The following is a 13,220-nucleotide window of genomic DNA, read 5'->3' as shown; positions in this document are numbered from 1 at the left end:
CTAATATTATGCCCCCCTCATGTATGTAAATGGAGTAGATAAATTATTAGAAACACCTTTCAATATAACGCACTCCAGTACACTACCAACCTGTGCGACCTCAATAATAAGCACAAAGTAGAATTATCACCTTTCTGACAATATCAACAAAAACTAAAAATGTATAAGCTTTGTAAAAGTAGACTTTATGGCAGAGCCATTGTATTTATTGCATTAGCATGAATGTTTCACTCATCTTTACTCTCTAGTTTGGTCTCCACTCTAGTCTTTAGCTTGCTCAGTTTACTTCACCAGTATTGTTTTGGTTTCTCAACAGAGAAAGTGGATTTGTTGCAGCATTTCTCCCAGATGGTGGTCAATGCCAACAACGTGTCCTTATCAATGGATGACCAGAAGTGTCTTACTCTTCAAATTGGCCTTTATGCCAACCTGATAATGGCCACACAGCAGATGTTCGGACCAAGGTACTTTGTTTTAATTCTTTAATGAGTCTCCACAGATACACAGTCAGCCCTCTGTGATAATAAGAATCTAAAATTTAAAGGATCATTGTGACATTTTTGGGAATATGACTATTTACTATCTTTCTGTGAGTGAGATGTTAAGATTGATATCAACCACATGTCTATTAAGTACAGAGCTGAAGTCAGGACACAGTTAGCCTAGCTTAGCATAAAGACTGGAAGGAGCTAGCCTGGCTCTGTCTAAAGTTTAAAAATACACCTAATAACAGCTCTAAACCTTACTTATTAACATGTTGTATCTCATTTGTTTAATCTGTGTAACACATTTTGTTCAATTTCCAGCAGAAATGAAATAAATATCAATTGTCATTGTTTAGAACCGAAACAATTAGTTGATTGAAAGAGACTTTTAATTGCCAATTATTTTGATTCATTTTTTAAGCAAAAATGCCAAAAAAGTTGATGTTTTCAGCTCGTTAAATGTTACGGAAGAAACGATTTCAGGACGTAACCTCTGAACTCTGGGAAATTTAATACATTTCAAAAACAAAATGATTATTCAAGAAATGTGTTGCCAGGTTAATCAATAAGAGAAATGATAGTTAGTTGCAGCCCTAAAGGTGTTGGCAGATGTATTTTTTCAGACAGAACCAGGCTAGCTGTTTCCTCCTACTTCCAGTCTTTATGCTAATCTAGGCTAACCATGTCCTCACTTCATACTTAGAGCACAGACATGAGATTGATATCCAACTTCTTATCATCTACATGTAGGTCCAGTATGTCTTTATGTTTGCAGGCATGCATGTCACCGGGGGGTTTCTTCAATTGTGTTTATGAGTGTACAGTCTTCTGTGAGTGTTTGTGTGTCTTCCCTGCAGGTTTTGCGATGAGTTCAGTGTACTGCTGGAGCTGCGCAGCTCTCAGAAGGAGGAGAGCAGTGTGATGACTCTGTTAAACTCCCAGCATCATATCCACTTGCAGCTCCGCCTCGGCCCACATTCACTCACCTTCATCTCCACCCAACACAGAGAATATGAGTACGTCTGGTCAGTCCTCTCCTGCACTGTGATTAACCACGGCATGTACAACACACTCTGCTCCAGTAAACTAAACAGCTAGAAGCAGCAGTTGTAATAAACCAGAATTAAACTATCTGATGATCTGATTGTGTTAGATCTGAGCCATAGTTACGACTTTTTTGTTGTACAAGCAGCCACAACATGCTGTTTGCACTTTTATGTCTCCTCTCTCACAGGTCCTTTATCTCCTCTATCTCTTGCTAATATAGGTTTCCAGTGAGGTCTATGTGTGATGGCCAGTGGCACCAGGTATCACTGGGTGTGTCTACACTCTGGCTGGAGGTTTATGTGGACTGTTGGCTGGTGGAGAGGGTGAACTGGGCCTATCCTTGGCAGGGCATCTCCACTGATGGCCTGCTGATGGTTGGAGGCAGCCTGGAGGGCTTTGAGACACCCTTTGAGGTACGAAAGTGTACTTGCTTAATTTATTACCTGTGTTTGAACACATATTTTAATGTTTGCTTGGTAGTAATTTATGTGTGTTCAGAGGGCTGAACTGATTTGTCTTCTGCCACTTGGTGGCAGTAGAGAAAGGATGTTTGTATTCTATGTGTTCCGCATTAAATTTTGAATAGTGGAAATGACTGTGTTACTTTAGTTTTATTGTGAAGGAAATTTGCTGTTAACTTGACCTTACAATCAGCATTTTTTTCTCGCAGGAATGATCAAAGTATTGCTAAAGCACAGGACTCATAGTGCACACACAGGGTATTTAACAGGGTATTTTCAGTGCTGGAAGAAATATTCAGAGCTAACTGTGGCACAACAGTAGTACAATATACCCAGAGTAAATAATAATAATAATAATTAAAGCTTCATAAGTGGAACGTGAAGGTGAATTTCAGACCGCAGTTACAAACTGACTGCAATCAAACACTTTTCAATAATAATTTAGTGTGACTGACCTGAGTGTAGTTACATAACTGAGTAACTGTGGGTGATCATATCCATTCAGTTTTATGGTCAAACCCAAACACATTGCTCCCTCACCTGTGACACTTGAAGTCAAGGTCAGAGGGACAGTACGGGAAGATCCCAGCAGGGTTCCTCAGTTGGTGGAGAGAGAAGAGTCTGTATGATGAGAGGGGGGGTTGAGGGTCTGTGGTTTACCTACCTTTGACCTCTCTGCAGGGTCTCATTTTCCTATTGGTGTCCTCAGGGTGCAGTGAGACAAATGACCTTTGTGATGGGGGATCCAGACGCTGCAAGAGGCCACTGTACTCTCCACCAGCCTGCCTGTAACCCAACAACCTCCAACACACACTGGGTAGGAGAGTCAGAACAAAGGCTATAGATGAGATTAGAAAACATGAGAGAAACCATGAACATTTCTTTCTTTTTTTGGCATGAAAGTGGCAATAGATATGTAATCTTAATACTTAATACACACAACAGCCATCAGACTTGCATTCTGTGACAAGTAGACACAAACAAACAGTAAATCCATGGCCAGTTTGATGTTTTCTTTTTGTTTTCTCTCTGTTCATTTAATTTCAATGCAAATAGAAATGTACTATCTATTTTATGGATTCATATAAATGTGCATTTATTAGACCTCAACAGCAGGAATAACTGGTAAAACCACAAAGATAAGATCCATGTGAGGATAAACCAGAATCTCTTCAGCTGTGTAAGGGCACCTTTACACTGTATGACAACAAGTGTGTAAGTTTATTGCATGTCACTCTGTGCAAGAAGACTATAATAAAATCTTGATCATAATCCGTGTCAGACTGCATGATATCAACTTGAAGCTGTCAAATTATGTGATGAATGTGTGGTGAAGGTATATGAAAGCAAAGACATGTCATCAGTTCACATCATCCATCTGCTGTTTTGAAAATACATCAAAGCCACACACACTTCTTTCTTGTTTCACCTCTGTGGTTTAGGTTTGTGTTTTTCCCCCTAACTATAATTTTAAAAAATGGCACTTGTGAAATGTCACACTGGCCAGTGTATTCTGTGTCATTTCATGCGTTATTCCGATTGGTTGGTTTGTAGATATGGATTGTAGCAGCAGTCACATTAAGAGAATTTGCTCCTAAATTTCCGAATTTAGGAGCAAATTTTGTCAATCCAAAGCAAAGTTTTGGATTGACAAAGATTTCATCACATTTTCCTCATGTTTGTTAACTTTAGTCTCAAACAATTCAACCTCGCAAAGTGTAAGGAGGCCTTAAGCCGGTGTTGAGCCAGTTGATCCCACATATTGGATGTATGTGACTTTGCCATAACAGAGTTTACAAGCAGTTTTAAAGTCCTTTTGCCTTTTAAACTATGAAATCCAAAATAGTAACTGACTTTGAGTTTAGGCTGAATCTGTTGTTTTTTCTCTCAGAGTGACTGATGCTCATACTTATACCATTTATCGTATTAAATATAACCAAATGATTAGTTCACATTCATGCTTTTTCCCCTCTCTGCTCATTTAGAACTTGCGCTCTGGCACCAGGCCCCATGACTCATCTAACAGTGCAGAAGGATCTGCAGACGGGGAGTCCATACATCGGGTGAGTCCACAGTAAGAAGCTTGTGCACTGTTGACAAGTAGTTGATGTAATGGACTGTTTGCATTCATTGCACAGACATTGATTTAGGTTTGAATCCTGTTACCCATCTGAGTGATGGCTCATGTGGGGATAGCGGTGCTGTGTTTGCTCACATCATGTGTCTTCACAGTGCAGCTAGTGGTACAAGCTCCTATGTAATGGTTCTAACACAGTGAGGGCACAGAGGTGAGAAGTGACGAATGCAGAGGAACAACGAATGAATGGCTTTAAGTGTGTTCTGGGAAGTTAATTATAATGGAAGCAAAACATATATTACTGATTTGTAGTTTGTCCTTGTAAAGCACAGAGCTTCTATTTCCCAATGGGGAAGGGCAATATTTCATTAGCAGCATGGGAACAGGCCTGTATCAGCGCTCAGTACATCACAGCAGCATGTTGTATGTCCATGCACGTGCAAACGCTGAAGGATGTGTTGGCTCTGATAAACGCCCCTCAGGGAGGATTGTGGTTTGGCCCCTTGTTCATTCATTACCGCTTCTTCTAGCTTCATCCTCAGTACCGCCACTATCCACCCTCAAATGATATTCGCCAACTTTCCGCACTCAACAGAGGATGTACTCTTCAGGGTGGTGGGAGCCTAAAAGTTAGTGGTTCAGACGGCTATGCGGGTTGGGAAAATCTGGCTGGAGAAATTGGATGATTAAAGATCTGCTTGCGCAGATCTATTTTTTTCCTTCACCACATTTTGTACTAGCAGTAAAGCAAGCCTGCTTCATCTGAAGGAGTGTATTCTTGAATTTTGAAATAAATGGTGATGATCGTTTGAAAATTGTGCCACTGATGTCATACTGTAAACCACTATCACAGCACACAGGTCCATACTGTTTGTCTGATCAAACACAAGTCAGCAAAGCCAACTGTAATAGAGTCATTTTTCTTTTTATTTAGGTTATTGTCACTGTCAACTAATGTAGGCAATGAAACAATAAAAACTTATACACCATCAGAGATTTTGCCATACTCTTTATATTCAGTTAGCTGTCACTTTAATATCTCTGGTTGTATCAGCCCACTAATAGGCCACTGTGGGCAATATTGCAAATCAATGAGTATAACTGATTTATTACAGTATTGGGTTTTTTATAAGATTTTTTTGCATCAGTATAAGCTAAAAGAAGCTTAAAGACTCTGGAAGGAACTGCAGTTGGCAAAACTTCTAGTCATATGTCCCATTGTTAATGTAAAACTATTGATTGGTACAGTTTTAATCCACTGGATTTGCATTGTAGAGGATTAACATTAGAAACATTCATGTCATAACAATTTGTTTAATGATTTTCCAGAAAATGTATAAACCAGTGTTTTATCCTTTTATATCGTGATATATATCATTACCCTCAAATAAAATGACATACTCCGTGTTAGAGGCCTACTGCCAGCTGTCACTGTGGTGAAAACCCTCCATATTCTTTCAAGTGTCCATCACAAACTTTAAAAAGTCTATTTACCTGTTTACTTTGTGACCCCTCTAAAACAAAGATTTAAAGTCGGAGGCCCTGCTGGCCCGAGGAAAGGTCAGGAGGTCACCAAAAGCAATTAAGATACATCCTCTGGTTACCGTGAATATCCATATAAGCCCATGCCAATAGTTTCAGTTAATCAGGCTGTCTGCTTTCAGACAGTACTGAACATTACTGACCATCACTGAACAGTGCTGAAAGAGACTATTTTTATTAATAAATGCTCACAGGAAAATGTAGCATTTGGTTACTGGATTTTCATCAGACCGTTTACTATTTGAAGCAGCTGCTTTTTCTTTAACTGAATGGCCTGACTGTTATTAATAAAAGCAGTATGTTGCTGACTGTAAAAAACCTTTCTCAGTTTGTTTTGGAGATGGGTGCACCCAGTAACATAATACAAAGATCCTCTTACATATGAAGCCAGAACAATGACACAAACAGCAGACAGACAAACAACGACACAAATTACAACCTCAACAATTAGCACAGAGTTGAGTCGACACCTCCCTGACAGAGAGTAAATAAAAACTGAATATTTTATTATTTTCATTTCATTCATTCATAAATAGAATTTGTTAGATGTTTTGGTTTCAATACTCAAAACGGTCTAGAATGAGTGGTAAACTTTACTAGAACTAACTAGAATTGTAGTTTACGAGGACCGAGGACAGGATGCATGACCTCTGTTTAACGGCGTCCGTAGTGTTGATTTGTACTTTTACACTGCTGAGACTTGCACCAGAGCCCCTGGGCTCCATCCACCTGTTCAGAGGTCAGGCAGAGTGTGACAGATATGTTGTCAGGCTCTTCTAGCCTACAGGAGGTAGGCTACCAACAAAAGTTTGGAATTCCCCAAAGAATTGAAAATGATTGAAATCATTTCAGCTCAAGAAAAAGTGCAACAGTTTAACATGGTAACACATTGGCCCTTAACTAATAAATGTGTTGACTTGCATCTTGTCAAGATGTTTGTTGTTCAGTTTTGGCCCATATAGCAGAATGTCAACACTAAAGTGAACACGGGCAGACACACAGGACGTACTGTTTTATACTACATTGGCTGTCTGCATAGCTGGATGTGTGCAGGCGCTATCATAAATTTTGGGCTGTAAGCTAACATCCACAGACCTCTGCAGACTTGGCCTGGTGATGACATTGACATCACATAGACCCTTGTGGCTATGCAGACAAGTCAAAGTATAATTTGAGTTTAAAGCAGCTTTTTAATGGATGTTTTGCCACTTGGGGGTAGCAGGGTAAACACAACACTGACATAAATATATCATACATACATATATCACCTTATAAAGCTGTCATGATGAACATGCCAGCAAACAGTTGCCTATTTACACATCTAGCAGACACAGAGCAACATTAGCATTTATTTATGGGGGCGCTATGGAGCAATGTTTTGATGAGCATCTCCCAGTTTTGTTGTATCTTTTGTATCAAGCACATGCACAAGGACACACATACAAGCAGGTGCAGATGACATGATAAGTACAGTAATGCAAATGTGTAGTGGTGCATGCAAGCCACACTATTTGACCATTTGTAACAATAGCATTCAGTGAACGCAGGGATACACCAGCAGTAGGCAGGGAAGAGTAGTAGTATGTACACTACTTTTGTAACTTTTTAACTTTTGTCCCACAATGCAGTCAACACAAAATTATAGTTTTGCAACACTTCATCTGTCACCTGATCCAACAAAAAGTATTCAAAACCTCAATATCACCATCACTATAGAGTAAACTTTTATAGTTACAGAATACTGAATAATGATACAGAATAAGTTAACAGCAGAGTGATTTTGGATACATACTCTGCAATTATTTCAGGATGAAAGACATTTATATTGTAGTAAAAAAGAAACAAAAAATACAACGGCACTGCGCACAAACGGCAAATATTTAAAGGCACTTTCATAACATGTTATTATTACTGATAGTGAATTTGTCATATGAACATGATGCAGTATTCAGCCATGTGTCAGTGACACATGTTTGAACCCTGTGATGATGATGATGATGATGAGTTGGGTGGAGAGACAGGAGCATCATCATTCAGTTTGGAGGTCAGAGTGTCAGTCCATTCATTGCGAGTCAAGGCAAATCTGTGTCAGACATCAGCCCTCCAGATGGAGTGTTTTACAACACTGAACTATTTCACATCCAACTCAACTGTGAGTGAATGTTATTCATTGCAGATTGTCTTTCATGCTTCTTTGATCAAGACCGTCATTCATTCAGCCATTCTTTCACATGCTGTGAAAGGTTTGCCTGTGTTTTCGGCCCTGATCTCACTGAAGTTGAGATTTTGCTCATATATTTTCCCTCATTTAGTTCTTGATCTTATTATGCAGGTTAGTTTCACTGAGCATAGATGTACTTTTGCAGGAACACACTTAAACAGAAGCTGCACAGGCAAACCAACACCTGAACCTGACCTGACCTGAAAAAAAAAGAATCAAAATTTTAGTAGTCAACTTATTTAACTTCTTTCCTGTCCCAATAATCACCCTATGAACCCTCTAATTTATCTTGTGACCCATTAGAAGGGTCCCAACCCCCAGGTTGGGTACCACAGCAGCTGCAGTTTTCTGTAAGTGAATGGTCTGCCATCACAGTACAGTATAATGATGTAGAGACAGCAGACACGTTCATTTAAAGGTGTGAGCAGGCCAGCTCAGTCTCAGACAGTTTAATAGACGAGGTCCCTCAATGTATAGGTTAACTGGAGGGTAAATCCACCTGAACTCACTTTACTCATCTTTTGAGGTTGCCCTATAAATCTTGCATGCAATAGTTATGACTCATGGACTTTTGAAAGCAGACTTGTTAGCTTAATGTTTGACCATATTTTAAATAAAATGATTACATATGTCGTTCATCATATGTTACATATGTAATTTAATCTCTGGCAGAACTGACAAGGCTCAAAAACAGTGTTCAGAACATCACAAGATCACGTGAAAATCCATCTTGTCAGGCTTCAAGTGACGTTCGAGAGATGTGGATAGTTCTATCCTTGTGTTACTATTGCTTCCTGCACACTAATGATGTCATTTAGTTCAATGGAAAAAACTTTTGTAATTCTGCTTTTTTTTTTTTTTAATTTCACAAGTAAGTATTTGACCAATGTTTCATTATGTTACAATATCATTTCTTACTATTCCACATCTTATTTTGTGAATTAAAAATTATTTTGGTGATCCATGACTTGACTGTTTTGGTTTTGAGTGAAATGTTTCCACAACTATTGGATTGATTCACATGAAAATTGGTACAGATATTCAAGAACTCCACAGGAAGCCAATGACTTGCCAATGACCCATTTCATAGAAGGTCAAAGAGCATTAGCAGATCAAAGTTTTATCCAGTCTAATACAGTGAAATACTGTATCTCAACATCTGCTAGATGGGTTGGGATTGACATATTTCATCTCAAGAACTATTGGATAGATAGTGGCACCCACAGTATGAATTGTTGGTTTATGATCCAAATGCCTGCAAAACATTCCAAATGTTAGCAACACACAAAACTAAGATGTTGAATATGGAGGACATTATACCCGCAAAACGTCAGCATGTTAACATCATCATTGGCAGCAAGTTAGCATTTAGCTTAAAGAAGTACAGCAGCAACTGCTCACTATCTGAAAGCACTTCATAAAATTTAAGAGCAGGCTGATTTTGAAATTCTCCCCTGAACATGTAGTTGTAAACTATAACGTGGATGTCATTCAGTCATTCATAGTCGAACAGTTAAATCGATTTTTTTTTGTTAGATGTCAACATGTCAACTTAACATCATTCACTCCAAACAGCCGCCTTAATGTTTCTGACAAAATGAGAGCAATGAAGCCTCATGCAGGATACTGAAATCTGACTGTGTGAATGTCTTTTTAACTTTGCTGTCACTTCATATCCTGTAGAGTAGTTATCAAATGTGGGTTACATCTTTAGCTACACAGAAACAGTAATCAGTCATTATTCAGAATGAACCGTAAAGGCCTACAGTGTGAATGTAGCCAAAAAAATGAAGAGCGCAGAAAGATAAAAACCCACAACAAACCAAGCGCAAATCTGTTTGCATATGTAGAGATATGAGTCGAGGCTCTGCGCCCGGCTGCTTGTCGCCGCTTGGCAGAGGAAATCTGCAGCAGAGTGTGGGTTTAAAGTGGGGCCTGTGCTCTGTACTTGTACCATATCCCAGATGTCTGCACTCTTTTCAATTGGCAGTGCTTATCTATCATCTCAGACCTCAGCCCAGTCTGACTTCACATCATACTCTGCGGCCTGTAATTTGGTGTAACCGACTTCAGCTGAGCACAGTGTGTGAGAGAAGAAACTCTGCTACCACATTAACAAAACACATAACCTGATGTAAAGCAGTCGCTGAGTCTATCTATGTCTGTTTCACACCCGACGGAAACCTTCCCTGAGAAAACATATCACATCCTAACAGCGTGCTGTAATAGAAAACAGACTGTGTATATTTGTGATGGGACTTAAACCTGTTTATTTGCTGAGGGATTTTACTCTTTAACACAATATATAGCCACACCTTGAAAGCCTCATTGAAGACAAACATTCTTAATGTGATCCCCCTCACTCTTACTGACCACAGTTTCTCCTTCTTACCTCTGATCCCACTTTTTAAAACCTCTGAGACCCCCACCGCTCACTGTGCTGCTGTGGGTCTCCTCTGTAATTCTTCTATAGAAATCAAAGCAGCCTCAGTGAGATCATTAGCAGATTGTTGCTATGGTTTTATGCTCAGAAGCCACTTATTACATGAAAGACTTCTGGGGACCATTTACAATCACTCTGACAATATAGCCTATTATTATGGAGAGTTGTCTAATTGTCTTTGACACCATCTAATGTAGTGAAACCTGCTTAAAGCCACCCAGCTGCAGCGGAGCCATCCCACACAAATCTGGAAAAGCAGGGAAGAAGTAGGAAATGGTTCAGATGTCCTGGATTAAACACTAAACAAGGAATTAAAAGTATGAAAAATATGTACTTTTGAAATGGAAAGTTTATGTATTAACACAAGGTGTGACTGTAAGGTTCTAGTTATATATTTTGGTTCATCTGATAAGAACAGCTATATCAAGTAGCCTGCTTAATATAACTGTTCTTGTCAGGTATAAAGTCTTTGATTATATAATAATGCAGAGTCATTTAAAATTAGCTTATGTGGTACCTAACTAACTAACTACCTAACACTTAACCTAAGGTATTAACTATGGTGAAAATAGCTGTTCCACAAAAATCTGGCCTTAAATTACAACAACATCAACAACAGTCTGTTGAAAACTTCTTAGTGTAAAACACTGCCCAAGTTAATACTTTAATAGTTACAAGTTTTTGGCAACCTACTGGTGCCAGCAGGAATTAACACAGCATATTATAACACTTCTTCTAGTCCAAATAATGTAACTTTACAGCACAATTTCATGCAAGCATGTCAGTGTCATTAATTATACTTACCGCAGTCAAAATATCAAAGCAACTTTTTCTTTCCGCTGTCATCTTTTCAACTGTTCCAAGGAATAACTTCCATCTGCTCAGGGAGGATGTAAACTAAATTCTATCGCAACTCTACACTGTTTCTAACTTGTATGGTACAACCTATTTGTATAAATTGGTATGTTTGAACAGATCGCATTGTGTTCTACAACACATGATACTGACATGAATCCACTTTCACGCATTTGTCATGTATATTTCATTCAAAACTTCTTGTTCATAGTATGTCCTGCTGTGCAGAATTCATTCACTCAATTTTTTACTTCATATTAAATTCATGTATTCCAATGATTGTAAATTTCACATTTTTTTTGTCCAACTTAACACATTCTACTCTAGTATTAATTTTAGCTCCACTTTTAGCTTTATTGTCCCTTATATCTCTCCCTCACTGTTTGATCCTGCATGAGTAATGGCTGATTTGATTTCCACATACATGGAAAGGTGCCAGTGTGGAAAGATGTTTTTAAATTTCCCTACTTTTACAGGAGGTAACAGTATCTCATCAGGCTTTGATGTGACAGCAGCAGCACAGGAGATAAGCATCCCACCTCCTTGGCTGAGTGAATAGTTTGGGGTGTGGCAGCATGTAGTGCAGCAATACTGTAGAGTGTGTATGGCAGCAGAGTACTGGGTGTGTCTCTGTTGGCTCCATGAGGGACAGTTGGAGGAGGAGAAAAGCCTACAGCTCCTGCCCTAACAGGACCAGTAGACTGCAGCATATGGACTCTGTACTCTGCTTGACTTCAGCACAGCTGCACTGAGTGAGGACATGCTGTAGCCATGTGGATTATGTTAACCTGTGTGCTGGGCTGCCTTTGGCTGCAGGAGACTCTTCATATGGGACTGGCTATGGATGGGCAACAGACAGATGTGGTATGTACTGTAAGGGATGGGACAGAGAGTCAGTGTTAGTTAGTATTAGAAAGTGCTGTGACTGGCCCTCCTGGGATGCATGCATTTTGTTGTGCTTGTTGTATCATGTTAAAGATGTATCTAAAATGACATTCTTGTTCTTGCCATGTAGGAGTTAATTTAGCTATGTTGTCACGGTTCTTCTAAAGTCCAGCCAGAAGTAAACGCCCTTTATTCATAGAGGCCTGTTTAAATCAATCCATATGAAGCACGTTGCTCTCTGCCAGCACATATGGGCAATTGTATGCTTTTTTTTGTCTCTGATCAGATGTTCTCTGATGAACTTAAACAGTGTGCACAGAGCACGAGAATGTGAAGCAGAAGTGAAAATTTGGCACCGGAAATTCTCCGTGCAAGCAAAACAACAATGTGAGGGCAACTCAGACCTCAGATGCTACTAATGCCTCCTGACCTCCCCGCTGACCTCCCTCAACGCTGAGTACACACATCTCCTTACGCAATCAGACCTCCTTCAGCAAAATCCTGAACAACCACTGCAGTCGTTATGTATAGCTGCAGATGATGGAACATGTTTGCCCAGCTGCGCATTCAGACCCTGTTTCAGCAGAGGTCATTTCCTCACCTAGAGATATAGATTAGTTGATTTATTGCAGCTTATAGTTGTCGCTGACTGACTGGATACAGATTACACGCTGAGAGGGGCCAGCCTATCACAGGGCGGGATGTTAATCTGTCATGTCACCGGATGATGTGTTTGGTTTACAGTTATGTCAAAGTGTTACCTCAAATGAAACTGAATACACTTCATTTTCAATAGTTTGATGCAGACATTGCATTCACTTCTCATCACAAAGTATACCATGAATCAGTGTATGACTGTCAGGTAAAGGGTCTTTGTTTTATTAAAAATGTCACACTTTTTCATAATGGCAGTCAAATCAAGAGCTGCAAGAATGAAGTCACACAGTAGACAGTTGTGCCAGTAGCTGTGGGATTGTTGTGTTTCAGTCAAACTGCCAAAATACACAGAGTAAGACACAAGCACAACACACCTCTGGTTTAACTTCTCACTTTCACTCGATGTGAGAGAGAAACCCCTGCACTCACGTTTTACTGTTGTTTCCAAATGATCTTACTCTGCTTACATATCGCTGATAAGATTGCTCACAATCAACAGATGGATTAGTTCAGCTTCTGAATTCATGCTTAAGTAACATACAGTATT

General features: G+C 39.4%; 1 protein-coding gene across 2 annotated transcripts in view; it reads left to right on the top strand.

Annotated features, from left to right (window-relative positions):
• The window catches only part of si:dkey-61l1.4 (collagen alpha-1(I) chain), an 88,282-nt gene that overhangs the window by 17,106 nt on the left and 57,956 nt on the right, over positions 1-13,220 (top strand). The window contains exons 2-6 of one of the 2 annotated variants that reach the window (XM_042421492.1): positions 317-464; positions 1,343-1,510; positions 1,753-1,945; positions 2,703-2,810; positions 3,979-4,056. In XM_042421492.1, coding sequence (XP_042277426.1) covers positions 317-464; positions 1,343-1,510; positions 1,753-1,945; positions 2,703-2,810; positions 3,979-4,056 — 695 coding nt within the window. The remainder of the gene's footprint in view (positions 1-316; positions 465-1,342; positions 1,511-1,752; positions 1,946-2,702; positions 2,811-3,978; positions 4,057-13,220) is intronic. The other variant, XM_042421491.1, reaches the window with a different exon arrangement.

Source organism: Thunnus maccoyii, chromosome 9 (assembly GCF_910596095.1).
Source record: "Thunnus maccoyii chromosome 9, fThuMac1.1, whole genome shotgun sequence".
NCBI lineage: Eukaryota > Metazoa > Chordata > Actinopteri > Scombriformes > Scombridae > Thunnus > Thunnus maccoyii.
Note: the sequence above shows the minus strand (reverse complement) of the source record. Positions and strands in the feature narration are given on the sequence as shown.